Raw genomic sequence first — 26,534 nt, forward strand, 5'->3', positions numbered from 1 at the left:
GGAACCATTACTCCTGTTATTATTTCTGAAGGATTATCAATCTTGGCTTTCACGTACCGAAGGATCTTAAATCTACAAATGAGCATATGCAAATCTAACATGATTAACGAGAAAACCATAATAGTAAGGGGAGGAAATATTAAGAACTAGAGGATAGTTTATGAGTTTCATCAGTGCTGTTATCACACCCTGGATTTATCATCCCTTGCATGTAGCCCTTCTGAAAGGGACTGTTCAATTATCTTACAGGTGGGTTTGGGGGTCTCCATTTAATCCACGCCCCTGCACATCCATTTGGTTCCTTGTTTTTGAACTTCTGATACTTTTCTCTTCAGTATCTCATGATAACACAAGCTGGCATGCTTCTTCCATGTGGACTTTGTTGTTTCCCTGCTATGTGGCCGCTTGTTTAACTCCAAGTCTTTAAGACCCAGACACTGTATCTTTTAATAACTGGGCACCATCAGCTTTCTTCACTACATCTGCTTATGCACCCATTTTGTCTTCAACGATAATGTCAGGAAGGTGAGTAAAATACAGCGCCACATTATTAGAACAAACCATTCTTATACTGAGGTGAGATTTAAGTAGAGGCCAAAAGTGCATCTGCTTCCTTGTTACATTTGCATATATATAAGTATACACATATTTATATATTTACATATAGGCACATTTTCCTTCTTTTCTTTTTTCCCTCCTGTTCCACTATCATGTTTACCCATCGTTCACCTCTCAGTAATTCCTCTTAGACACAATTCAACTGATCAGATACCACTAGAAAAGCTACACCCTTCTCGCAATCAATTTTAGAACACTTACTATTCCACTGTACTCATCATTGTTGGCTCCCTCACCTCACCACCTTCTACCCTCCTACACCCTCCAGAAATCGTGGAACCAGCAGCATCCATAAGATTGCCTATCCTGCCTACCTTGTATAAACACACACACACACACACACACACACACACACACACACACAAAGAAAGAAAGAAAGAAAGAAACCATAGACATAGTCATAAGACTAACAGGGATCCTGACACAGAGCAGATGAATATCTCTCTGCTAAATAGAAAGAAGGGCATGCTATAAATGATCAGTCTAGTCCCCCTTTCTTCCAGAGCTGTATATCCTGGGTCCAGCTTGCCTAACAACTCACACACCTTTAGTCTTCAACATTCGTACACGCTAATTCTTGATTATAAATCTAGTACTACCTCTTCTTCTGCCCATTCCTCAATACCAATCAATGGCTACCCTTTCTATCCTTGCATGTTGTTTAGATGTCGCCCAAGTTCACTCTGGCAATCCAATCTATCAAGATGAGAGTGTTTTCCTGTTTTCCTGTGACCCTCCACTTCATCGAGTATGTTGTCCTTCTCTCGTGACTGGTTTCTCTTAATGAATTGTCCAAAGGAAGTGAGAAATCTCAGTATCCTCATTTCTGAGGAGCACCCTAGCTGGATTTCTCGCAATCCAAAGTTACTTTTTCTTTTAGTGGTCCTTAGTATATTTAATATTCTCAACCAAGACCATAATTCATCAAATGCATCAATCCGTCTTTGGCCTTGCGGTATTCATTCTCCAGCTTTCACATCCATACAAGGCAATTAAAACTGCTGCTATGAATTAGGTAATACCTTCTTGAGTGACAAAATAACATCTTTGCTTTTTAACACTTCAAAGAGGTCTTTTGCAGCAGATTTGCCCAACACAATATGTCATTTGACTTCCTGACTGCTACTCCCACAGTATTACTGTGGATCTAACTAAACCAAAATCTTCTAACAATGTCAGACATTTTTCTACTTATCATGATGTTTCTTATTGATCCAGTTGATCTTCATCAGTATTTCAAGTCCTCTTTACTGTCTGCAATCAAGGCTGTCATTTGCATATCACAAAATGTTAATAAGCCTTTCTCCAATCCTGATGCCGTATTCTTCATATACTCGTTTCTCACATTATCTGCTCAGCATACAGATTGAAAAGGTATAACCAGAGGTATTCACTTAAGACTATATCTGACAATGTTCTACTACTCTTTACAAGGTTTTCCTTGGCCAATTTTTAAAGAAGAGATTGACAGATCCTTTCTAACTAGTCTTGCCTTAATCTGGAATCTGCTCACACTTAACTACCATGAAGACTCTGCTATTTGAAATACTAGTGGCATAGCTTTCAGCATCATGCCAACATCCAAGCCACCACAAAATTACAAATGATAGCCAAGCAGAGACTTGCATGCTTTATTTATGTAATATCAATAGCTCTACACTTGATTCAAGAAGCCTTGGAGGCACAGTTGTTAAAAGTCCTCAGTTGCTAACCCAAAAAGTCCAGCAATTCAAATCCACTAATTATTCCATGAGGAAGATGTGACAGCCTGTGTCCATAAAGATTATCACACACACACACACACCCTGCTAATTCATAATAAAAAATTATGTATAAAGATTTACAGCCTGGAAAAGCCTTTTGGGAGGTTCTACTCAGTCCTGTAGGGTGGCAATGAGTATGAATGGACTCAATGGCAGTGGTTTGGGTTTTATATTTGATCCAGTGCATTACATTTGAGATGTAGTCAATTCATATGACTCTTCTACCCATAATCCCTGTGTTAGTCCGGGATGACTAGAGAAACAAATCCAGGAGCATTCATAGATGTGTAAGAAAGAGCTTTATATAAAGAGTAATTGCATAATAAGAAAACATCCCAACACAGATCAAGTCCATTAAGTCCGATATTGGCTTTTATGTCAGATAACAGTCTATAAATTCCTCTTCAGACATGAAATAACATCAAATGTAGGAAGACCACAGGCCATGGGTAGAAAGTCTTGAGGATCCAGTGACAGTGGAAACATCTCAGAGCTGGCATGGGTCTCCATGTGGCTCCTCCAGAGCTCCAAGGCTGATTCCATCAGCATAACTCCTGTGGTTTGTCAACAGGAATGTCTCAAGGGGGAGTTTGTGTCCTGCCTCCTGGGAGTAAGACAGGAGTTCCCAGAATCCTCAGGAGAAAACCATGCCCACACAGAGGCCCCATTGGCTATGACCTTATTGATAAGCCAACTCCATCCCTTTACTCAAGTTGAGAGTAAATTATGTAACTGCCTAATCCCTTATGTGATGTGTTATAAATTCTAGTCTCCATGCCTGTGACTATAATCCCATTATGGAGAGAGTTGTCTGCTACGCCAATGGGCAAGATTAAATTGAGATTAAGTCTCTACTTGCACCCTTACTTACAATAAATCAAAAGATGTATTGCATTGGTTAAATCTGCTGCACAAACTTCTTTAGAGTATTAAAAAGCAAGGATATGATCTTGAGGACTAAGGTGCATCTGACCCAAGTCATGGTATTTTCCATGGCCTCATATGCATATGAATGCCGGATGTTGAATAAAGAAGATCAAAGAAGAATTGATGCATTTAAATTATGGTACGGAAGAAGAATGTTGAAAGTAGTATAGGTTGCTAAAAATTTGTCTTAGAAGTACAGCCTGAATGTGCCTTAGAGGCAAGGATGGCAAGATTTTTTTTTTAACATACTCTGAAAATATTGTCAGGAGAGACCCAGTCCTTGGAAAAGGACATCATCATGCTTGGTAGAGAGGCAGCAAGAAAGAGGAAGGCCCTCAAGGATATTGATTGATACAGTAGCTGCAGCAATGGGCTCAGGTAGAACAACAACTGTGAGGATGGTGCAGGACCATGTAGTTTCTTTCTGTTGTGCATAGGGTAGCTATAAGTCCGAACCAACTCAATGGTACCTAACAACAACCTTAGTACAGGAAGTACTGGGTTTACCAAGACATTACCCTTTGTTTCCTTGGAGTATAGTCAATTGAAAGATGACCCAAAAAAACACACCTCAAAGTCATTCCTGGTGTTTGTAAGAGTCACCTCAGAAATAGAGAGAAACCCCATGGCCACAAAGGAAAGATAGCCACTGAAGTAGCAGAGGCTGAGACCAGAGACACCAGCAAGGAGACCACGTGACAGAGCAGAGAAGCAGCACAGACTGTGAAGCAGAGCAAAGGGTAGGTAGGCTTCCTGGCCCACAGAGGCAGTAGCCAGGGAATCACATTGCTGTGGACCTGAGAGAAACTTGGCTGCTGACTGAGAAGCTGCTGGGGACAAATGACTGTGTCCTTACTGTTTACTGTTCCTAATTTGTGGTAACCTGTTAACTTCCTTAATAAATCCCCTTAATTGTGAGTATTGTCTGTGATTTTTTTTTTTAAACATTTTATTAGGGGCTCATACAACTGTTATCGCAATCCATACATCAATTGCGTAAGGCGCATTTGGACATCATTCTCAAAAACATTTTCTCTCCACTTAAACCCCCCACATTAGGTCCTCATTTTTCCCCTCCCTCCCCATTCCCCCCTCCCTCATGAGCCCTTGATAGTTTATAAATGGGTATTTTGTCATATCCTGCCCTGTCCGACGTCTCCCTTCACCCACTTTTCGGTTGTCTGTCCCCCAGGGAGGAGGTCACATATAGTTCCTTGTAATCGGTTCCCTCTTTCCTATCCATTCTCCCTTTACCCTCCCTGTTTCGCCACTCACACCACTGGTCCTGTAGGGCTCATCCGCCCTGGATTCCCTGTATTTTCAGTTGTCTGTGAATTTTATGTAGCCATTGCAAAAAATTACCAAACCCAGAAGAAAAGTAGAGTGCCATGGGAGAAATGGTTGGTGTCAGAATAGGTAGAGAAAGATAGAGGGTAAAAAAAGAAAGAAAGATGGAGGGAAGAGAGAGATCTGACCTCTGCCTCTTGGCAATAGAAAAGTCAGAGGAGGTTAGACATGGCTCCCACAAAGTTTCTATATTATTAAAAAAATTTATGCTGTATTTAAAAATATTTTTCTATCGTACTAATATTATTACCCATAAGCCAGATCTCTTAATTCTTACATTTGTCCCCAACAAGTACATCAAAGAAGGAAAAAGGACAATAATAATAGATTAGGTGTTTTTATTTTTTAAAAAGCTCTCTGGGTAGAAGGCAGTTTTAACAATTAACAACTAAATAAAGGATCTAAAATCACACTGGCCAACAAATTAGTGTTTAAGCCATTTAAAATCATCTTGAGACATCTCAATTAATAAAAATCTACAGAAGCACACCCAAACACACTTACAAATTCATTACTGCTATTCTATTACGTTCCTTTCAATCAAAGGCTAGTGAGCAACAGTATAATAAGCAATATTAAAATAATAATGATCAAAGAGTTAATGAAATGTTTCTTACTATAACTGACAGGCCTTAAAAATAAGCCTCAGGAAAGAGTCACAGCTCTGGTCATGTTTCAGAAATTAGATTATGAAATGCCTACATGGTTAAGCAATGATCATTTATAATCTCTCATGTTATATTGACTCGCAGCCCCATCATAACTCATGGACTACCTGTATTTGGTTTTTTCTTTTTTTTTTAAATTTTGTATTGGGATTAGAATGAAAGTGTACAGAGCAAATTGGCTTTGCCTTCAATATTCCATGCATATTTACTATTAGCCAGTTTTGAAAAGTCTAATCTGTCTAAGAAAAGCCCACAACAATCAGTGACTATCTGCTGTTTTTGATACAAAAAGGAACACATATCAAATCTAATGCCTAGGACACATATGTATAAATAAGAACTCACATATAGCTAGCTGGGTGTCCAGGAGGACGCAGACCCTCCTCTCAGCTAGGTGAATGAACCCTTCTCCAATCTCAAACATCCAACCCTCCTTGGCCCTCGAAGCACTCTCAATGCACAGCTGCTGTTCACTCACAAATTCATTTTGCTATGATCCCTTCATGATCCTTACTTTATTTAATGGCATCTCTTTCTACTTTAGTTACTGCTGCTAGCTCCCGTTTGCCCATTTAGTTCCCCAAACAAATTCCCACGAGAACCTAATTGATCTAAGAGACATAATGCCAATAGCTGGTCTATGATGGTGGCAGTGAGAAGGGGTCTGGGTGGGATAAAAACAAAACCACATGCAGTTGCAAGATAGATGAATGTCCCTGAGATGGGTAGAAACATGGCAAGCACTCTGTCCTTAAATTTTTAATATGCTGACACCTACTCAAACGAACATAATGATGGTAAGAGATATTTTTTTTAAAACTCATAATTACTGAATTTTCTAAGCATATCCATAAAAGAGAGAGACCAGTAAATGAAATTACTCCTGTAATCTCATACCAAGCTTTAACAACCATCAACTCTCGGTGGTTCTTATTCAGGACCCTTGGATTTGTTTAGAAATACTCCAGTCAAAAAGCAAAGACAAAAAGGATCATGTAATTTCATAAGGAATTCTAGCCTCTGCTATGTACCATTCCCCATAAACCTAGTTCATACTTGTTATATATTTAAATCTTGAAGGGTAAGAGAACTACCATATGACCAAATCCAAAATATAGAGCCAGTAATATTTATTATAAATCTAAAATTAGCATAATTTGTCTCAGAGATTTTTAGAAAATAGGTAATTCTGCATTGGGTCTAGGAAAAGCTAGTCAAAAAGAATAGTTTGATTCTAGTCTTTAGTTTGCCTAAAAGAAATTGCTTTAGACTTCAAATAAGAGAGGAATCAAAAAGAAATCAAATTGTCAGGACTTTTTTGTTTAAGTGACAATAATTAGACAGAAATTTTCATCTTGTCTGTCTATCTCAGGTAAGAAATGTTCATAATTTTAAATATATATACATATGTGTGTACATGTGTGTGTATATATATATATATATATATAATTTCTGTAAGTGAGAGGGAAAAACAAGAATCCTCTATCACAGCAGAAATCCTTAATTAAGAGCAGATATGTATGCACTCATGACCACTCCCCCCAAAAAAGCTTCCTTATATAATGGCTCTATTATTTTCACTAATAATGCAGAATCTTGAAAGCAACAAAATTAAATACATTGGGTTTCCTAGTAATAATTATTTATTAGTGTGAGCTTTTAAGATTATAGCTGAGTATCACTGGTCCAAATTTTCTTTCTTTCAAGTCCAGTATGTCAGGTCAAGACATAGCAAACAATGTTCCGATGGGCACAAGAACAAAGGCAAGCCAAAGCATACATCTTTTCATTCATAGAAGATGAGTTTATATTGTAATTTTCCCTCAAGGCATAAAGAAGTAATTTGGAACTAGTATGGTTTTAAGGACAATTAGCAAGGAAGTCCTGAAATAAGAACCCATTTGGTAGACTTTACAAACTACAAATTACAAAACCAAGTTAGAGTACCTGCAACTAGAATAAAAACAGTACAGGAAGCCAATCATTTCAGCACATCTGAAAATAATACTTGTACAATAAATTACTGACCAGATGTTATTTCTGCATGAAGCAATTCAAAGGAACTTGTCTCCTAATATTATGTTTCCAATTGTGCCAAAACATGAAAAGACTGTCACAGCCTTTTTCAAAGATCTGACCGAGGAGAATCAGTTCTCAGTAATCTTTGATTCCAAGTTTTCAATATTACATTTTAAAATAAATAAGCTACTTAGTGACTGGCAAGTATTTACTAAGCAGCTATCAGATTTGTGAACTCAAATTCAACCCAAAAATACACAGAAAGAATAAAGACACCTACTCATAGAAGAAAAGCATCACATTTCACAAGCTTTGATCCTTCTAATTTTGTTGGGGCTAAGACATATGTTAACTAAAATGGCAACGATCAGCAGAGCAGACCCAGAGTCAGACAAGAAATTTCCTGGCAGACAGGACACTTGCTAAAACCTGAATTGCTTTATCAAGATATTTAATGGGCGCTGAGGGTTAGTTGAGAGAGTTAATGATTAAAAAACAAAACATAAAACATGGTCAGCTGAGATTACGAGAAATGGAGCCTCGGTAGTATAGTGGTTAAAAAGTATCTGGCCATTAACCAAAGGGTCTATGTAATTTTGAAATCACCAATAGCCACCATGGGAGAATGATGTGGCAGTCTACTTCTGTAAGTATGTACAACCTGTAAATCCTATAAGGCAGTTCTACAATACCATCAGAACCCACCGATCGCAATGAATGTCACATAACCACAAACCCCCATCCAGAGGGAAGAACAACAGAAACCAGAGGGGAAGAGAGACAGCGGTTGGTGTGAGATGTGAAAATAATTAACAATCTACAAGGGTTGGGGGGGAGGGGGGGGGCGGCGGCGCATGGGCGCGCGCTGCATGGTTGGTAACAAGAGTTGTAAAAGCCCCCAATAAAATGATTTCTTAAAAAAAGAACCTTGGTAGCATTTTGGTTAAAGCAATCAGCTGCTAAGCAAAAGGGCAATGGCTCAAACATGCTACCCTTTCTGCAGGTTAAAGATGTGGCAATCGGCTATCCTCAAAATGTACAGCCTTATCAACCCCAAAGGAGTTCTTCTCTATACTGCAGGGTCACTAAGAGTTGGAATCAACTCCCTGGCAGGAGCTAAGTATAGGTGGGGTCACTATGAGCCAACTCCATGGCCATGGATTTTTGGTTTGGGGTATGGAGAATACACACATACAAACATACTTTGTTTCATCTTAAACTGCGATAATAATGAGTTCGCTAAAATACCTTATTTAAAAAATAAACAATCATAGGATGCAAAGTTTTAATTGATAAGCTTTTAGTTTTATATGTCTGTCACATATAGATGGCGTTCCAGATAAAATAAACAGGTGGCCTCCCAAATTGCTTAGTTGACTACATTTAAATAATCACAATATTTTAAACAAATCAATTTTTTTATTATCAACACATGACAACTTTGCCAAAGTAAAGCCTACTCCTTGGGCCAAAAAGATAAATGAGGAAGAAAAAACTGCATTATCATTTCCTAAAATAATACAAATTTGCATGTATTTAACACGTTACAGTTTTATGCTCATATCAAATATGGCATTTCTCCCCCTAGGGGGGAGACCTTGTTGTCAGCTTCAATTAGATGCTTGAATTCCAAGATCATGCAAATTGGGGGTGGGGACTGATATTTTGGCTCTTTGCTATAAAGAAAGAGCAAGGGATGGAACAGATATGCACAGCTAAGAAGGACCTGCTTCAAAGACCTGGAGGTAGTCTTGGTTCCTGCCAATCTAGAGATGCCTGTTCACTCTGCTCTTTGTTACACAATGTTTTCTCTTTTATTTCAAGGCATTTTGATATTTTTGCAGTAACACTGCCTGTATATATTAACTGCCTCACACATACCTCATTTCACTTGGTCAAGTAGAAAAGCAGTTATTATTGATCCCAGTTTACAGTTGAGAAAAAAACCTGAGGAGGTTAAGTTATTTGACCAAGTTTTAATTCTTTGGAAGTATTAAACTTATTGGCCAATGTCCAAGACATCGCATAAAACACTGGTTCTCACTCAACCTTCCTAATGCCACGACCCTTTAATACAGTTAGTTCCTCATGCTGTGGTGACCCCCAACCATAAAATTATTTTTGTTGATACTTCATAACTAATTTTGCTACTGTTATGATATGCAGAATATATTTTCATTGTTACTAATTGAACATAATTAAAGCATAGTGATTAATCACAAAAATAATATGTAATTATATATTGTGAGATATTTTCTAATTTCAAATAAATGAAATTTTTTCTTGAAGCATGGTGTAGCATGGGTAACAGTCTTCACACGGGCTGGGTACTCATATGTGGACGGATCCACTGGAGATGGATAGAGGAGCAGTGTCTCAGTCCCTAAGACCATCAGAAATATGTGTTTGGGGGTCGTTCGATCCCCCCCCCAAAAGGGTCACGACCCACAGGTTAAGAACTGCTGGCATGAAGTGCCATAACCAAGAGTAGTTCTGGACTAAAAGTCAGAAGTTCAAATTCTAGTCCTAATTGTTGCTCCGTTTTGAAAATTAATTGATTGGTTTTAAGTGCTGGTTAGAATGAAATAATTAACATGCTGTGCAGTCTATTCAACTGAATGCAAATAAATATTCTGGACAAAATGCATAGAGGATCTGATACAAAGAGTGAAAAAATACACCAATATAAACTGGAGAGTTTAAGGACTCCTCCTCTCTCAGAAGAACCCCCACATCTACTCCACTCCACCTCACCAAAAAAAAAAAAATCAGCAAGGATACAGAACTGAATAATGCCATCAACCAAATGGATCTAGCTGATATTTATAGGTGACTCCATCCAATAAAAATTATATATATTCAAGTACATATAGAATATACACAAAGGTAGAACAAGGCCATAAAACAAATCTCAACAATTTTCAAGAACTGAAATCATGCAAAGTATGTTCTCTTACCCAAATTAAATTTAGAAATCAATAACACAAATGTGTATTTTTAAAAGCTCCAAATACATGGAAGCTAAACAGTATACTTCTAAATAACTCATGGTTAAAGATAAGTCAAAGAAGGATTTTTGTTTGTTTTAATTGTTTTAAATAAACAAAAAAGGGAACTATATATAATTTGATATATCAACTATCATTTGAGACTATATCAAAATTTCAGGCAGAAAAAGCAGGGCTTACTTACCTGAAAATGTATAGCACAGTATGTTTACATTAGCAAAAAACAAAGGTTTCAACTCAATAACCTAAGTTTCAACTTTCAAAATCAGAAGGAAAAACCTACAATAAATCCAAAGCAAACAGAAGGGAAAGTTACTAATAACAGAAAATAATGAAATTTTAAAACAATGGGCAGGGGGATCAGGAAAAAATGAGAAGGTACAACTTCCAACAAATTCATTATCTAGACGGACTGGACCAATTGCTTGAAAGCCACAAACTACCAAAATTCAATGAAGTTCTCCTTCGTTATTTATGAAAGAAATTTGCAAATAAAAACTTTTAAAAAGATGAGTTGGCAGGATTGTACTGGGTGGGAGTGGGCAAACATCCTCAGTCAAAGGCCAAGGAAATGTTTTTAGGCTTTGGTTCCACACTCTCTCTGTCACAACTCCAATCCTGCCATTAAGTGGGAAAGCAGCCATGGAGGACACATGAACAAATGAGTTTAGTTGTGTTCCCATAAAGTTTATGGAAAAAGGAGGCAGGTCAGATTTGACCTAGGGTTATAACCTATAGACCCCTAACCTAGCCGATAACTAATGTCACTTCCAAATTCTAAACTTCATAGTTTTTCATATTTCCATGAGTCAAAAATCACTTTTATAAAGGGAGCTCAAGAAAAATGTAAAGAAAATGCTATCAACAAAGCTATAGGCTTTGACCAAGACTCACCAGAAATATAAATTATAATAAAAACTTGGCTCCAGTTAAATCCATCTATAATAAGCCACTATCTCAGAAAGATAAATCAAGATCTTAATATGTACAAGAATCCTGAAATTGTCTATATTGCTCTTGCTTTAGAAGTGAACACACAGTATATGAATCTAAATAAACCTAAATATTCAGACACAAAACTGTATTTTTAGGCTTATTTTGAAACTCTGTATCACTGTGAATATAAGAACCACTGTCAAAAACATGGTGAGAAGGGGAGTGTAGAAAATGTACGGTATCCATCATAGTGCCACCGAGAACCAATTACTAACATCATTCTGATGTATTCAGGGGTTATTACCTTTTCATCCAAAAATATGTTTTAGGTAAGAAATCCTTTTGAGGCTGTCTGGCATCTAAGGAGCACAAAGTGATACCAAACGCAATCTAACAGCAATCTCATGGAGGCTAAAACCCTATCCATCTGCAGCCTCACACTGGGTAGGCATCCATGTCTGCTCCATCATCCTGATTTCAAAAGACCACTGTACTACTACTCCATTAGGCCAGCATCACTTCATCTAATACACAAACATGTATGTCTCCACATATAAAAGGTTAAGAATTTGCCTGTTAAATATTGCAATTCATAATACCAGAAAAGCATACATAAGCAGTACCTCAAACCCATCTTAGAAAGCAACACAAAATCTATTTGGGCCCTATTCCTTAATGTTAAGGTTTAAAGCCCCTCGATTTATACCATAAGAAAACCACACCAACTCTTACAAAAAGGGTTTCCAAATGAAGCAAATGCAGCTCTATCAACTCTTACACATGCTCATATTTGCATTCAATGCAACCTCTATTTACATCAAAATACATCTTCTAAATATACTAGGTAACTCACAGAAAAGCTTACACTAACACATCAATGAAATCATCTACAAATGCAGCTACAGAATTATGGACTAAGATATCCAAGTGATTCTACTGCAAGAAACATAAGGGTTCAAACAAAGATGGAAATCATAGCATATTGTGTAACAAAATTTATCTCCTACATATGCACATCACAGAACCAATTTAAATGTCTATGACACACACATAACGCAAAAGTCTAGCCTGGGAGGATACTCTAAAAAGCTTTCTTATTCTGCTCAGTTCAAGCAGCTATACCAAATATGGGTCTATTTAGTTTCATATTTATATAAAGTTGTAATGGAAAATTCTACTGCCATTAAGGATGATGACGTAATGCCATATTTGTCGACTTGGAAGATGCACAGTGATATAAGTAATAAATGCTCACTTTCAGATCAGACAGGTCTGGGGGTTCAAACCCCAGTTATACATGTATGTATTCTTATGCAAATAACAGCCCAAACAGGGTTATTATATAAGTAAAATAGGGGCTAAATAGCATATGGCAAGCAGTACAACAGAACAGTCCTTAATATTTCACTGCTAAACAATAAGATGGTAAGAATATGTGTACAATACACACTTATCCTGAATTATGCCTGAATTTTTAAAAGAAGTATTAATGATGGCATGTAATGAACACAGAACTTTTATGATCTGGAGAAGAAACGATGCTATTCTCAATTTGAGGGCAAGAAAATGGGGAGGGAAGGGAGGTGGGCTCGAGTACACGTACACACACACACACGCGCGTGCACACACACAGTAGTATCAAGGGCTTCACTGGGTCCTTCAAAGACAGGGAAGCTCAGAGTATGCTACAGTGATTCCAGGAAATCAATGCAAATCTGAAAAGGGAGCAGCATCTAAATTGAGTGCTTCCCTTCACTACAATAACAATTTATCTTTTAAAATGATCTTTGAAAGTGAATACTGAGAATCATTCAAACATTGCACATCTATTATCCGAATCTAATTAAAATTCTATACCTGATATATTAACAAATTCAAACTACTCAAATACATGTCCAGTCCTGTACAAAAAATAGTGTATGGTATTATTCCTCTTTGGAGACCCTACCAACCAACGAGTCCAATCTTTGGGGATTAAGAACAAAGACAAAATTTACTTTAATCAATTATCTTTCTTCTGTCTACAGTTATGTACGGATTACTGTATCATTCTGGAAAGCCAATGACTCTCACTCTCACTACCATCCAGTCAATAAACAAAGTGGGCGATGCCAACCTCTGGGGAGCACTGGAGCAATTCAAAAGCAAAAACTAAACTCTGTTTACAGTCTCAGAAACCCTATATAGATTTATTAGGAGATGGGATTAATAAAATGGCTGTGGGTTTAATTTGTTTAGCAGACTTTTTTAAGTAAAAGTAAATTCAATATTCTATTTAACCCAATATAGCCAAAAATACAAGTATTATGAGACATTAAAGAGATGTTTCTTATTTTATGTGCTAAGATTTCAACGTATGGTGTATGTTTTACACTAACAGCACTTCTCAGCTTGGAATGTGGAATCTCCAAAAATGGCTAGTGGCAATTGTTCTCAACATTTATAAGCCTTAACTCGGATCAGACTGTAAATTCAAGATCACTAACTGCTGAGCAAGAATACTCACACCAAAAACAGAGACGGGGGGGGGGTGTCTTCTATTTTTAGACATTGTGTTTAGAGAATGGGGAGGAGGGAGAGATTATTCATTTTTTAAGAGGATAAAGGTTCAAGAAGAGAATGGTAATTGAAAAGAATAATTTTGGTCTCAATAAATTCTAACACGGGGGAAAAAGGCACCTGCTTTAAGGAAGAGAGAAAGTAGCAAAAGAGGGATGGGGGTAAGCACAGTCTTCAGTAGAGAAAAAGTATGCGATATAATTCACCTGCATAAAGCACTATAACAAACATGACTAGGTTCCACAGTCAGCTATATTATTGAAGATACAGAAATATTAATCCCTTAACCTCAAGTTCCGATCCTAGTTATATGGATGTTTTAGGTTTATATGTAGAAAGCAGTAAGATGATTAAAACTATACTTAAAAAGCAAACAAAAAACCACTGCACAGAAAATTGAAAAAGGGGAAAAAATAGAATATATATCCCCACTTGTTAAAGGTGGCAGTGGCTTAGTGATCTAATGCAGATGTGTAAATTTCAATTATGGAACCAAAAAACTGCAATAACTTCTTCCAAATTAAATTACATTTTAATTTCAACCTATTTCTTTTTAACCTCAAGACTATGAAACTTATCCAAGCTATATTCCTTTCTCTAGACCAGTGATTCTCAACCTTCCTAATGCCACGACCCTTTAATACAGTTCCTCGTGGTGTGGTGACCCCGAACCATAAAATTATTTTCATTGATACTTAACTGTAACTTTGCTACTGTTATGAATTGCCATGTATGCATCAAATTCAGTGTGTCAAATCAAATGCATCAAATACATCCATATATGCAGGATGTATTTTCATTGTTACAAATGGAACATAATTAAAGCATAGTGATTAATCACAAAAACAATATGTAAGTATATATTGTGAAATATTTATTTCTAATTACAAATAAATGAAATTTTGTCTTGAATCATGGTGTAGCATGGATAACAGTCTTCACACCGGCCAGGTACTCCTATGTGGGCGTGTCTGCATGTGGGCAGACCCACATGGAACAGATAGAGGAGCAGTGTCTCAATTCCTAAGACCATCAGAAATATGTGTTTTCCGGTGGTCTTAGGTGACCCCTGTGAAAGGGCTGTTTGACACCACCACCACCACCACCACCCCCCAAGAGGGTCACGACCCACAGGTTGAGAACCGCTGCTCTAGAACCTTTGCGGGCAATCTCTGACAGAGAGGGAACAAATTAAGCTTAACCACAATAACCACATTTCATTTTAAGGAAGCCTGGGGGTCATTGGTGGCTACTATCAGGATCCACTGAATGGTTGGTTGCAATACCTCTACTGTCACGCATCTGAGGACTTCCATAACATGAATAGGGAAGGATCAAATGCATTACTTTTACATCAATATCTTTTAGACCCTTGTATAGTAAGTGAGCTTCTGGTACCTCTTCAGACCACAATGCAAGTAGGAACATTAAGGATGCTGGGTCTCTTAACCCTTGGAACCTTTAAAAGGGAATTTGGCTCTAACCTGACAAATTAAATTCAGCTCCATTCCAAGATGATACGTTCACTGGTTCCTTGTTTCAGAGCACTTGGTCTAGTTTTTTCTACAAATCCAATCTGTATACTGAAAGACGTGCAAGTACACATAGATTGCTTGCAGCCTCCTCCCCTCTGATCCCTTTAGAATATAAGATCGATAAGGCAGGGATCTTTATCACTAATATCTTTATCACCAACATATGTGTCCATCACTTGTCTGTCAATTTGTAAACTGTGGTGGCTTGGTTGTTGCTATGATGACAGAAGCTATGCCACTGGTATTTCAAACATCAACTGGGTCCCTCAGAGTGGACAAATTTCAGCAGTCTAGCACTAAGGCAGACTAGGAGGAAAGGCATGATCATCTATTACAAAAAATAGCCATGAAAAACCTATGGATCAAAACAGCAACTCATACAGACCATAGACCTGTCCCATAGGGTTCCAAAGCTTTAAATTTTTCCTGAAGCAGACTGCTCTATCTTTCTCCCACGGAGCAGCTCATGGGTTTGAACCATCAACCTTTCCGTTACCAGCCAAGCAATTACCCACAGGTGCAGTTGGGTTAAAATACAGCACCTGTCATTTGAAATCCCTTATGATCTATTTAAATTTGGTCTTTTAATTATTTTCTGCTTTCCTTTCGATTATTACCTGCTTTACTTTGTTAACTGTTGTATATGAAATCTAGAATAGGTACATCTATATAGGCAGAAACTGCATTATTGGTTCCTTTCAGATGTGACACAGGAGGCTGGGGGAAACGGGGAGCTAATGATGATGCATGTGAAAGTTGGACATTGAATAGAGAAGACCACAGAAAAATGATACCTTCGAATTGTTGTGCTGGAGGAGAATGTTGAGAATACCACAGACCATTAAATGGACAAACCAATCTGTCTTGGAAGAAGTACAGCCAGAGTGTTCCTTCGAAGCAAATCGGATGGCAAGACTTTGTCTTACAAACTTTGGACATATTGTCAGGAGACACTAGTCCCTGGAGAAGGACATCATGCTTAGTAAAGTTGATGGAGCAGTGAAAAAGAGGAAGGCCCGCAACAAGATGGATTGCCACCAAGGCTACAACAATGGGTTCAGACATAGCAACAACTGCAAGGATTGTCCAGAACCGTGTAGTGTTTCGTTCTGCTGTGCACAGGATAGAGATGGGTCAGAATCAACTCGTTGGCACCTAAGAACAATAACGACGAGTACAAGAATGAAGAAAGTGTTCTAAAACTGATTGTGGTGATGACTGTACAATTCTTAATATGACTGAACTATTGAGTTGTATGTGAATTACATTCCAATTAAACCACTGGTAAAAGACAAAACAAAATGGACAATATCCTATCAAGGGCATGAGCTCAGTCTGGCTGAGCAGGCAAAATAGACAGGAGAATGGAGAAAATGAGAAGAGCCAAGGCTACAGCAATGGCAGCGGAAACAGAGCAAGTTCTCAATCCTAACTGCACACCAAAATTACCTAGGAGCTTTAAAATATACCAACATCTGGATCCCAACTCAAAGATTTCAACTTCACTGATAAGAATCATGCTCCCCAGAAACCCTACTGTGAGTCTAAAGTTAAAAATCACTGCCTAGGATAAAAAAAAAAATTAAAAATCAACGGCAACTGAAAACTGGCAATGCTGGACAAGGAGGGAAGAAGGACTTGGATTATAGTAAGATGTTCAAGATTGTGTATCTATCTACAAATTTCCAGAGTAAAAGTTATCTGGGTTATCTCAATTCTCCCCATGCTGCCACAATGATGTGTCTAATACCAATCATCTTAAAACTTAAAGATGAACTTTTTAAAAAAATTAAGAGCGCATCTAAAGAACCAGGAATAAATCTGCCATAAAGTCTCTAGTTTCACAGTTGGAAATAAGTTCATTCTCCTTATTAATTCCTATGGCATTTTTGCTACACTTGTTATGGCATTCCCATTAGATACCCTGTACAAACCTGTCTAACTCAGAAAGAAGGGCTCAGTGCTCCATTCCTCCAAGACGGTGCCCTGCACACTGCTTTACATATGACACATACTCAACATGAACTGAATGACACTGGTGAATGCAGGAAGACACTGCTAAAGTCTGATTGTCACAAGAGGACCTAAAAATTAGTGAATATGTCATAAACAACCAAAATCTGTGCACACGTGTTTCTTCTTCCTACAGACCCTTTTATCATGCTAACCTTTCTTCAAGTGTGGCTCCATTTTCCTCTTCATTTATCTTCACTGCATCACTTTTTGACAGGACCTAGCTGGCTCACTGTTAACTTGTGTCAATAAAATGAAACTAAAGATTTTTATCCTAAGTAGAAACATACCCAGAGATTTTCCTCTAAAATACACTTCTAATCCTTCTAAGATAATCTTTAAATTTCAGCCAACATCAAGCATTGGACTAGTGTTAACTTACAAAATAAAATGAAATGTAATTTAAGCATGTTCTTGAGGTCTCCATACCTCCAGGATAAATGAGTGCTTCCTAATTTTTCTTAATTCCCTGGCACAAACAGTCTTGGGAGCAATCAAACTAGAAAATGCTATTTATATGACATTTCTAAGAGCAACCACAAGGTTACTGGAGCCAGGAATAGCTGTCCAAGACAACTAACCAATCCAAGGGCTCAAAGGATAGATCAGTTAATAAGCTCTAGTATGGAGAAATCAGAATAGACATCACACAGTGTTCCCCATTCATACTGCACATGTTGCACCACACCAGCACTACACATGAGAGTAGATGGCTGATCCACATATATACCACAGAGCCTCTGTTTCTTTAAGACTAGCATTGTAAGCCATTCTTTGATTTAGCCAATTTTTACTATCTTCTGTTTTTCAAGTTTGGGTATGGATTTTCAAATGTGCCCCTCATTTTAACTGTGTCTTATCAATTGTTTTTTCCATTTGATTTAAGTAAACCTCCAATCTCATTTTTCTGAGGTAGACTGCTTATGATCAAAACACAGCAATGGTTTGAAAAACCTGAATATGCTTCACTAATTTCACAATATGGTAGAAACAAGATAAAACACAGGAAGGCATTCATCTTCACCCTAGGAATTTCTTCGTAACTTACCATTATATGTTCACTTATAAATCAGAAAGAATCAAGATCTTTTCTGAAGGGGGTCATATAAAGGGGGAAAATACTGCTGACAACAATTAACTCTCCTTAAACTGACTTTATACAACTGTTATTTAATTTATTTTTTTGGCACAGTAAAATATTGGCTATGAAGTCTATAGAACCCCACTGTCATATAGTGACTTTACTGGATAAAAACTGCCCCAGGGGGCTTCTTAGCCTAAAATCTTTCAGGAAACAAGACTGTCACATCTTTCTGCCTCAAAGTAGCTGGTAGGTTCAAACTGGTAACCTTTCTGTTAGCAATTGAGCATTAACCACTGCACCACCAGGGCTCGCTCCCTCCAAGGTCTTTAAACCCCAAACTAAATTCACTGCCATCACGTCAATCCCAACACAGAACATCCTCTAAAGGGTTTCCAGAGCAGATAGCCTCATCTTTCTCCGACAGAGCAGCTGATGCATTTGAACCAACTTTGCAGTTAAACAGCTGTACAGTTAAGCGGTCCACTTAATAAACATCACCACCAGAGTTAAATCAGCATTAATTCAACCTGCCATCAAGTAGATTCCGACTTACAGCAATCCTATAGGGCAGAGCAAAAATGCCCCTGTGGGCCTGATACTTTAAGGGAGTAGAAAGCCTCATCTCTCTCACCCAGAGCAGCTGGCACTTTTGACCTTGCAGCTAGCATTCCTTTGATCTTGCATTTAGCAAAATCCAACATGGAACTCACTACGATGCCACCAAGTTACAAGCCTAAAATTAAAATTAAAACGTTCGTACACTACCCAGTTTGCATGATACAATTCAAACGGCAATTACCTACTCTTATGATTTTTTATGTGGTTCATAAAGTACTTTCATATACCATAAACCCTAATGGGAAAGACCTTCAGCATTCTTCTTTGTCCAAAATTAGAAGTCCACCTAGATATGATAATGAAATTTTAGCTTTTGTCTTTAGGGGATACAGGCTGAAATACTTAGAAATGAAGCATCATAGTATTTGTAACTTTCATCGTTTTAAAGAAAAATGAGGTAAAGCACTATGTATCTGTGTAAGGGGAAAAGAGAAATGGCAAAAGGTTAATTGGTGAATCAAGGATATACAGATGCACACACACCCTACTGCCTTCCAGTTGATTCCGACTCATAGATGATTTACCTTCTATCTTTTCAGAAGCAGTCAGCTTCATCTTTCTCCTATGGAGAAGCTGATGGGTTTGAACCACCAATCTTGCAATTAGCAGTCCAATGCCTGTGCTGCAACACACCAAAGCACCTTCTATTCATGTACATTGCATGATTTTTAGAAACCTAGATCATTTCAAACCAAAAGGTTAGGGAGGAAAAGCTAACCAGTAGGCCATGTATTCACTGCTTAAAGAAGCTACCCACCAAAAGTCAAGGTGCCAAGGACATATTTGACATTTATAGTTTAAACATCTCAGATACAACATCTGTTAAGGAAACCACGGCAGACATAAATTGTGACACTCACGTTGCCCATGTACTCAGAAAGCAGGTCCTGCAGGGCCTGGCGGACAGCGTTGCACTCTGCTACAATTCTCTCCCGCCGGTCATCACGTGTGCAGGACGAGTCTGCCATCAAGGCAGCTCCGCTAATGATGCTTTCCAGGCGTTCCTCAAGGGAAGGCCTAAAGCGCTCCTCACTGAAGCTCAAGGGGTCCACAATGATTTGTTTCTGTGGAGAGAGTGTTACTGAAGGTTAGTGCCAATTGCTGTTCCTGCCATCATTCCAAGAAGTGGGGTAAGGGTTGACACCATGATATAGCACCAAGATCCCAATGCTCGAAAGAAAGTAGTATGTCTTAGTAGAAGAGAAGCCATTCTACATAAGTTGGCTTCCTATAGATCATTTGCTGAAGAAGGTATTAGAGACAGTACTATCCAGTATAACAGTGTCTAGGATTTTTTTTAATCATTTTATTGGGGGCTCCTACAACGCTTATCACAACCCATACATACATCCATTGTGTGTGTCAAGCACATTTGTACATTTGTTGTCATCATTCTCAAAACATTTGCTTTCTACTTGAGCTCTTGGTATCAGCTCCTCAATTTTCCCCTCCCTCCCCGCTGCCCCCTCTCTCATGAACCCTTGATAATTTATAAATTATTATTATTATTTTGTCATATCTCACACTGCCCCACTTCTCCCTCAAGTGCCTAGGATTTTGATACCCAAAATGCAAATACAAATTATATCTGCATAAAAAAATTCTGTTAAAAATACTTACCATATTTTTATACAAATAAAATGTTATATGGTTTTATGCAAACAGTGTGACCCCCTCCTATGTGTTAAGTTTCCTACGCTCACTATGTGCCTTACATTTGTGTTATTTACATGGGCACATTGTAGGTGAGAATATAACAATGGGAGTAACTGCAGATCAGCATGTAATTGTAAGCCAAGTAATCAAATGATAACTGCAAGCAGGAAAAACAAATTATCTTTTTTTTCTTTTGATGTGTATAGTATACAACTACTGTAATACATCAGCAGAACTATTTCATCAGGAAACAAAATTAAAAACACAACAATGGCCTTTTGTACTCGAAGCTTATGAAAGAAATGCATCTATAAAGTAGTCCAAACTATTTTCTTCACCTCACACATCTAAGCAAATTTTATAACCTGTTGGTCTAAAATGTATACCGCTGTGTCTAAGAGCCTTTCTTTCCTCAAAGATCGGCAGGTCTTCTGTAAATCATGATGTGAATCCTCCCCAATAAAGTCACTACAAGACTATCTGTCCTACCAGGAATAGCCCCTCTGTACCTCCCCTTTCTTTCCCTGGCTGCAATAAATACAGCGTCAACAGTGACTAGTAAGGTTTGGTCACAAGCAAGCAATAGGTACTTGGTCAAACAGCAACACACACACACATTTCACAGCAACTACTGGCTTCCCTCCAACTTCTCCACTTGACACAATTTATCCTCACACTGGTAAATGTCTGTGCAAATATTATGTCTTTAATTTTTCTTCATGTGGACTGTGTTCCTATTGATTTCAACTTAAAATGTCACATTTTTTTCCTACTGAAAGCTTGCCCTTTTCTGATAAATATAAATAATATATCTTGAGTTCATTATTAACTAGCTTTTTCAAACTGGTGGTTTTTCTTATCAGGTGAGGTTATGACAGGATTATCTGGTCAAAACCACATACTAGGTACCTGTGGCCAAAAAGATTAACAGGTGGGGGGGGAGAAAAAGAAGAATAACGGGTGAGTGGTCAGAGAATTTTAAGAGTTTTAGAGCAAAGGACTTGAGATCACTTAGCCCATCCCCCATCGTTTTACAAATGAAGAAACTATGGTCCTCAGAGGGTAAGTGGCTTTGGATAGATTACTCAATTGAGGGCAAAATGCTATCCTTGCTGTCTTAAAAGAGGCGAGCACTTAATACTGCCAAATCTGAGTAGTGAAAAGCAACAGTGCCAGTAAATTCTAAGACACCTCACAAATGTGGCTCCAGGATAAAGCTTCCATTCTAATACGGAATTCTATATTGTCTTCAAGATTTATGAAGTCTTAATCAGCCATGTATTATCAGCAAGGATCAGAGTTATTCAAGTCCAGGGAAAGGGGCAAGATAAAGGGAGAAAATTTAAAGGCAAGGAAAAAATGTTAAGAACAAACTGCACCACTCTATTGATTCTATACCTCAAAGCACCCTCTTTACTTATGAAATGACGCCTGGTCATATGGAAGACAATGTGCTCTTGAGATATATACATGTATTGTGTATGTATATATATTTAATAAAATTATGTATGTGTACATAAGTGTACACATATGCACCTTTGTAAAAAAGATTAAGCTGCTGCCACCTACTAGAAGCCATAGGTCATTGTGGGTACAAATTAAGCACACAAATTACATAAAAACTTAAGACCGAAGTTGACACACAGGACAGTGATCTTTTGTGTTTATTATGAAGGTGAAGTTATATGGTATTAGGTATTTTAATCCCAAATTTACTTCCAACTTGATTAAGTTGTTGTACATTAATTCCAATTTTGTTACTGAGAACATGTATGAGATGTCCCTGCTATCTGAAAGCATTACTATATAATCAATTACATGTAAATAAAATGAAGACGCAATTACCATGGACTTACAAGGGGATTTTTTTAACAACCCCAGACTCCAAAAAATAACCTACCAAACAATACAAAACAACCAAAAAATTCTATAAAAGCACTAATGTAGTGTTCACAGACACAGTTCAAAGCTAGAGTGGCCAGAGGCTGAATGTTGAGTGCAGTTCCCAAGAAGCTTGGCAACTCCATTCTCACTGCAAGACTAACACTTGCTGCGAACGAATGCTTTCCATCTTTATTCACAGAAGTGGAACCCTCTTCAGATGGCTTTCCCTCAGTGGAAACGGTTACTAACATAGGTCTTTCCTGAAAGCAGAATGGAATACAGCAAGCTCTCTGAAAGCAGGAGATACCTACACATAAACAGAGCAACAAAATTATGGTGCCAGCACCTAGGCTGCAGTCGGTTAAGAGAACATCTGCCTCTTCTAACTAGATGATGAGCCCCTTGGAAGACAGAGCCTCTAGCCACTTTGCCCCTAGGTCACCCGGAACTTCACATCTGCCAGGATGACGAAATATTGGTGGAAGTGAACCCAACTAACATCTTCATTAAGGAAGGAACTCATATGAAGTAATTCGTATGGAAAAATTCAGAAGTTTAACTCTAAAAAACAGAAAATATGAACACTTTAGGTAAAGACAAGAGCAAGTAGGCTGATGATTCAGAACAATTTCTTTCCACTTAGACTGCAAATATAAGTGAAAATTGAACTCCCTCCCCTCCCCCCCAACACACACAGAGGAAGACTTGGCCTCTTTGAGGTTCACTTGCCTCTGTAACAATGATCGAAAATTGAACTTTCATCAGAAGGCTGGACCACATTTCTCTAGGAGCCTCTCATGTACTTGTTCAGAGGGTGGTCAACAATCTAAAGTTTCTTACCAAGTCTAACTTACATCAAAGTTATTGAGTGCGTAAGCCAGCTCTCCTCCTCCACCACCATGGTGCTGAGAGGCATCATCTGATGAGGTAGCCTGGGCAGCGTTGGAAATGCCCGTCACCGCTTGCTGCAGCTGCTTATATATTAGGTCCCTGTTGGCTTTATAGGCGGCAACATCCGGGTGCTGAAGGCAAGCCTGGGATGCAGTATAAAGGATGGGAACATTTTTCTGTAGGATTCCTCTGGCTGCAGCCATCTGATCACGGTGGCCCACATCTTTCAGTTCCTGCAAAAATAAACCCAGAAATGAACACTCGCCATCATACGAATTCTAGTGACAGAAAATGTCAGTAAATGTGAAGTGGTTAAAATTTCTACTAACAAATACACTATTATCAGTAACAGAGTGGCTTAAAAGTGGCTTAAGAGGAAAACTTTGGAATCATACAGGCCTAGAATTAAAACTCTAAACTACTTTTTTCCTAAATACTGCAATCTTATTTAAACTTTGTACTTGGTTTCTATAAAATTGGAGTAACTGGGTGGGGTGAGAAGGGGGAAAAGGGAACTTATACCAAGGGCTCAAGTAGGAAAAAAAATGTTTTGAAATTGATGGCACATATGTACAAATGTGCTTGATACAATTGATGTATGGATTGTTATAAGAGCTGTTAAAGAGTTCCCAATAAAATGATTTATATTTTTTAAAATTGGAATAGTACCTCTCACGTACTTATTCCGAGGGTCAAATGGGGTTATGCAAGTAAAGCACCTAACACAGAACTAAATAAAGCATAAAATAAAGGGCAAAACAGAACTGCCTAGCACCTTGATTACAGTTACATAAATATGTATATACCTATCTCAACCAAAATAGAAAAATCATTTGGAGGCATATTTAAACAAAGTGAGATTTATTATAATGATTTCCTTTTTTTACACAAGTTCATTTTACGTTTTGTGAAAGTTGGAATGGGATATCACAAGGGTACATGAACTATACAAAGTGACCCACCAGGTGAAGAAGCAGCAGCCTATCCCCCAGGTATACAACTCCCCTTAGCTCCCTCTCACCCCAAAAGATCACCTTTTAAGACACAGAACTACAAAAGTAAAACATTCTTCAATCAAAACCAGGTCATTTAGGGATAGAGCCAAGGCTCATGTGCGCCATAATTTCAATCCAAAAAGTATATCATTGCAGTACTCTATATAGTTGTGGGCTTGGGCGACCCTGACCTTTTTTAATTAGCTTTACTTCATCATTATAATCCAATTTAAAAGACTTGAGGTTCCAGTATTGCTTTCACTACTGACATTTCCTTGGTGGCACACCAGGCAGGGTAATGCTGACAACTGCAGTGACAAATTTACATTACCAACACTAAGAAAGAGGGGAAAAGGTGCCACTACTGGCGTCCTATTGTCATTTAAATTACAGGGACTGGGAGAGCCTGAGACTTTCATAAATGTGGCTCAGCATTACACAAAAGGAATATAGGATAGCCTGCACTGACCACCAGGGGCCTTGGTCGAATAATGAGTGCTTGTTGGACTGGGCATTCCAAAATACTACCAGCCACAGTGGGTGAAAGATGACGCTGTCTACTCCTACCCTTTAAAAACAGAGTCCTGGAAACCCACAGGGACAGTTCCACTCTGTCCTATGAACCCTCACAATGAGAAGGAATGGGCTCAAGGGCAGCCAGTTTGGTTTTTGAACTGACCACCAGATCTGTTCCAACTCTATTGAACATTTATGTGATCGTAGAACTCCAATGTTAATGTCATCATCTGAATCCTGGAGGTTTTTAAATGAGTATTACCTGTGTAAACAGTACCAGAAAATTAACTAACCTAGAAAAGCCAAAGTCAATTACTCAATTAAAAGTATGATTGAGTTATTTAATGGCTCATCTTTCTAGATGAACTCCTAATGAAGCATCAGAGACACCACTTGGGCTTCCTTTTACTGAAACTTCACCTCGGTATATACCTTGGGTTTGCATCTTTATTCAAACCTTGTATAACATGACAGCTTACTTTTCCTCCTAGAATTCTTTTCTCGTTTGGCATATGAATTTGCATCTAATAGCTCACAGCCCTCCAAATGCCCTGCAGCTCGGTACATTAGGCTAAACATTCAGAAACAGGACCCTGTGGATTTAGAAAATCGGCGATCAGTTCAAGATTCAAGTACTTCGTGTGACAAGAGGCTGAGGCTAACCATTACACTTAAACAGCTGGTGCACATGTTCTCTGTGGCATTTTCTAAATGTCTTATTCTCACCACCATCTCAGAGACTCCAATTTAAGTTTTGTAGGGGAACACTTGCCTTTAAGCATTTCTATTGTCCTCACTTTTATAAAATGATTTGCAATCAGCTCTGGGACTTCTCATAAGGGTCTGGAACACAGACCAGCACAGCACCTTCCAGAGATTACCAAAGACATTCACCTAAAGTCAATAGGTGCCAGAACTACTATTCAAAAGCTTACTTTCTAAAGCCATTTGTTAAATAGTCAGAAACAAGACTTATAGCACTGGTGATCCTTATGATAAGGGTCTAGCCATTAAAGTTAAACAGCTGGTACGCATGTTCTATGTGGCGGTTTCTAAATGTCCTGCCCTCACCAGTCTCTCTGGAAGATTCTTTATTTGCCTAGTGTAATGTATGTACTTTAATCGATGATGAAAACTAAACACCATTTGTCCTCACTGATGCAATGTTCTATACTTTCTCTCTTTAAAACGGGTTTTTGCCTTAGCAGAAGGAAAATAGATTTTGTTAAGCAAAGATAAGAAAATGGATTCTTATTCACCCGCTTTGTCTTTAGTGGTTGTCGGGAAGGTGAGCATCATAGAATGACAATTTAATAGAAGAAAGTATTCTTGCATTGAGGGAGTACTTGAGTGGAGGTCCGATGTCCTTCTGCTACCTTAATACTAAATCTATAAATATAGGCACATAGATCTATTTCCCCATCCTCATATAAATATATTTGCATATGTACAAAGATACAGTGTCTGGGGTTTTAAAGGCTTGAAGGTAAACAAGCA

The 26,534-nt window shown here is 38.1% G+C and overlaps 1 protein-coding gene across 2 annotated transcripts in view; it reads right to left on the minus strand.

Moving 5' to 3' along the window:
* CTNNA1 (catenin alpha 1) overlaps positions 1 to 26,534 on the minus strand; it is a 210,673-nt gene that overhangs the window by 107,965 nt on the left and 76,174 nt on the right. For both annotated transcript variants that reach the window (XM_004696649.4, XM_045284982.1), the window contains exons 6-7: positions 23,490 to 23,759; positions 19,956 to 20,159 (exon numbers count right to left, since the gene is read on the minus strand). In XM_004696649.4, coding sequence (XP_004696706.1) covers positions 19,956 to 20,159; positions 23,490 to 23,759 — 474 coding nt within the window. The remainder of the gene's footprint in view (positions 1 to 19,955; positions 20,160 to 23,489; positions 23,760 to 26,534) is intronic.

The sequence above is a fragment of the Echinops telfairi genome, unplaced genomic scaffold (assembly GCF_000313985.2).
Source record: "Echinops telfairi isolate 266 unplaced genomic scaffold, ASM31398v2 ScPeMD7_7469;HRSCAF=8507_1, whole genome shotgun sequence".
Taxonomy (NCBI): domain Eukaryota; kingdom Metazoa; phylum Chordata; class Mammalia; order Afrosoricida; family Tenrecidae; genus Echinops; species Echinops telfairi.